The sequence below is a fragment of the Echinops telfairi genome, unplaced genomic scaffold (genome assembly GCF_000313985.2).
Source record: "Echinops telfairi isolate 266 unplaced genomic scaffold, ASM31398v2 ScPeMD7_7468;HRSCAF=8506_0, whole genome shotgun sequence".
Taxonomy (NCBI): domain Eukaryota; kingdom Metazoa; phylum Chordata; class Mammalia; order Afrosoricida; family Tenrecidae; genus Echinops; species Echinops telfairi.
Window position 1 is genome coordinate 8,827,258 of NW_022111369.1, and position 2,211 is coordinate 8,829,468.

General features: G+C 43.4%; 1 protein-coding gene across 1 annotated transcript in view; it reads left to right on the top strand.

The window, feature by feature from the left end:
* The window catches only part of PAPSS1 (3'-phosphoadenosine 5'-phosphosulfate synthase 1), a gene marked incomplete at its 3' end in the record, with an annotated part of 123,150 nt that overhangs the window by 17,838 nt on the left and 103,101 nt on the right, over positions 1-2,211 (top strand). Inside the window, exon 2 of the mRNA XM_004703453.2 lies at positions 5-119. Coding sequence (XP_004703510.2) covers positions 5-119 — 115 coding nt within the window. The remainder of the gene's footprint in view (positions 1-4; positions 120-2,211) is intronic.

The following is a 2,211-nucleotide window of genomic DNA, read 5'->3' on the forward strand; positions in this document are numbered from 1 at the left end:
GCAGGGAATGCAGAGAGCCACGAACGTCACCTATCAAGCCCACCACGTCAGCAGGAACAAGAGAGGCCAGGTGGTGGGGACCCGAGGTGGCTTTCGCGGCTGCACCGTTTGGCTCACCGGTATGGTCGACAGAGAGAAACTTTTAATTTAAAAGCTGTGTTTATAAGCACCCGGGACTAGGGCCAAGCAAATTTAAAACTTGAGCTTTTAAAAATGTACATTCAGTTTTTCACCCTAACACACCAGCTTTTCGGCCATTCCTTCAGTTCCTCACAGGACGGATGTAAAGAACATGAAGGGTGATGAGTCAGGATGCGTCTTGACCGCGGTCAGGATGGCGCGTGGCTTGTTATTGTTTGTAGAGATCTGTGCACTGTTGTTGAAGATTTGCTCCTGCAGTGTGACAGGTTCTCAGATTTGTTAGGGATTGCATGTACTTACAGGTTGATTTTTTTTTTTTTAACTGACGTCTATAGAGTATTGACTATCCCTGTCTTAGAACATGGAATATCTCTTTTTCAGTTAATTTTGCGGGATGATGAATTACTCAAAACCTCATGTTGTCAGACAGGTCTCATTTTATTTAGCTCCATGCTCTGTGCATAAGGAATCCAAGAAAGCCTCGCTGGGCAGTTTTTGCTCGGCTTCACTTGCAGTCATTTTGGCTTGAGCTGCAGACATGTGAAACTCACCTGGGCTGGGTGTCGAAGTTGACTTCCTCAGTTGGCGCTCCTTGTCAGCTCAGCCGAAGCTTGGGGGCCAGAACAGCCAGGGCTTAAGTGACTGACCTTTTCTATGTTGCGTATCCAGAAAGAAGCTGCATGAATCCCCCCCCCCCCAAGTTTCATTGGCATGTAATGCACATATCATACAATTTAATAAGGAGAGTTGCGGAATCATTACCCCAGTCAATTTCAGAACATTTTGTTCTTCCTTGTGAGCTCTCCACTTCATCGCACCACCCCCTGCCGTGCCCCCTGCTCAGTACTGATCCAGTGACTGTCTCTCTAGACTCAGCACTCTGGATTTCAAACACAGAAAGCCATACAAAACACTGATAGGAAACAGACAGACATTAATAATGACCAAACAAAACAGGAAAAAAAACCTCCATCCCAAAGAAAGAAAATATTAAGAATTGAAACACCTTTAAAATAGGTCAAAAGGGAGATCATGGGAGGGGGGAGAAAGGGGGAACTCATAGCAATGGCAGATGTATCCCCCCACCCCGGGGAGACGAACAGCAGAAACGTGGTGAAGGGAGACAGTGGATGGTGTAAGATATGAAATAATAATAATTTATCAAGGGTTCATGAGAGTGGGGGGAGGGGGGAATAAAGAGCTGATAATAAGGTCTCAAATAGAAAGATAATGGTTTGAAAATGACTGGCAATATATGTACAAGTTTGTTTGATATAATTGATTTATGGGTTGTTATAATATTTGTGAGAGCCCCCAATAAAATGATTTAATTAAAAAAAATAGCACCTGGTTTTGAATTCTTAAAAAAAAAAAGGGAGATCAGATGATAGATATGGTGTTCCATTTTAACCTAACTACATCTGCCATAATCACTAGACAATGCTCTCTGCCTGAGAACAAGGCTATTCACACCCTAGACTGTGTTCAGAGGGTAGTCACCAGAGGCTGTATCTGTGTGTGGACCCTGCAAGTGAATTTCCCACTGTCATCCATAGCCTTCTGCAAACCAAGTGCTCACAGTTTAAGCTCTGACACCATCCCTTCTTTTGGATTTGGATTTTATTATTTACAGTCCTTGGATCACTCAGGCTGGTGTGCTTCTTCCATGTGGACTTAGTTGGTGCCTCACCTAGAGGGCTGCATGTTTTAAGACAAGCCTGTAAGAACCCAAACTGTTGCTCCTGATCGCTGTGCGCTCTTGTTTTTTTCACTGCGCTTTGCTATAGCATCCATATCTCTAGAGATCTTTTCATGACAGTGAGTATTAAGTAGGGCTATGGTGACATGACCTTTCTTGACTCAGCCTTTAAAATCACACATGTATCACTTCCACTTTGTTCTTTTTGCTACATTGTTTTTTGTTTTTTTACATTGTTGTTGTTAGGTACCCCTGAATCACTTCTGACTCTTAGCCACTCCATAGAAATCAGAACAAAATGCTTCACACTCATGCGCCATCCTCACGCTTGTTCTTAAGTTTGAGTCCACCAATACAGCCAGTGTGTCAGT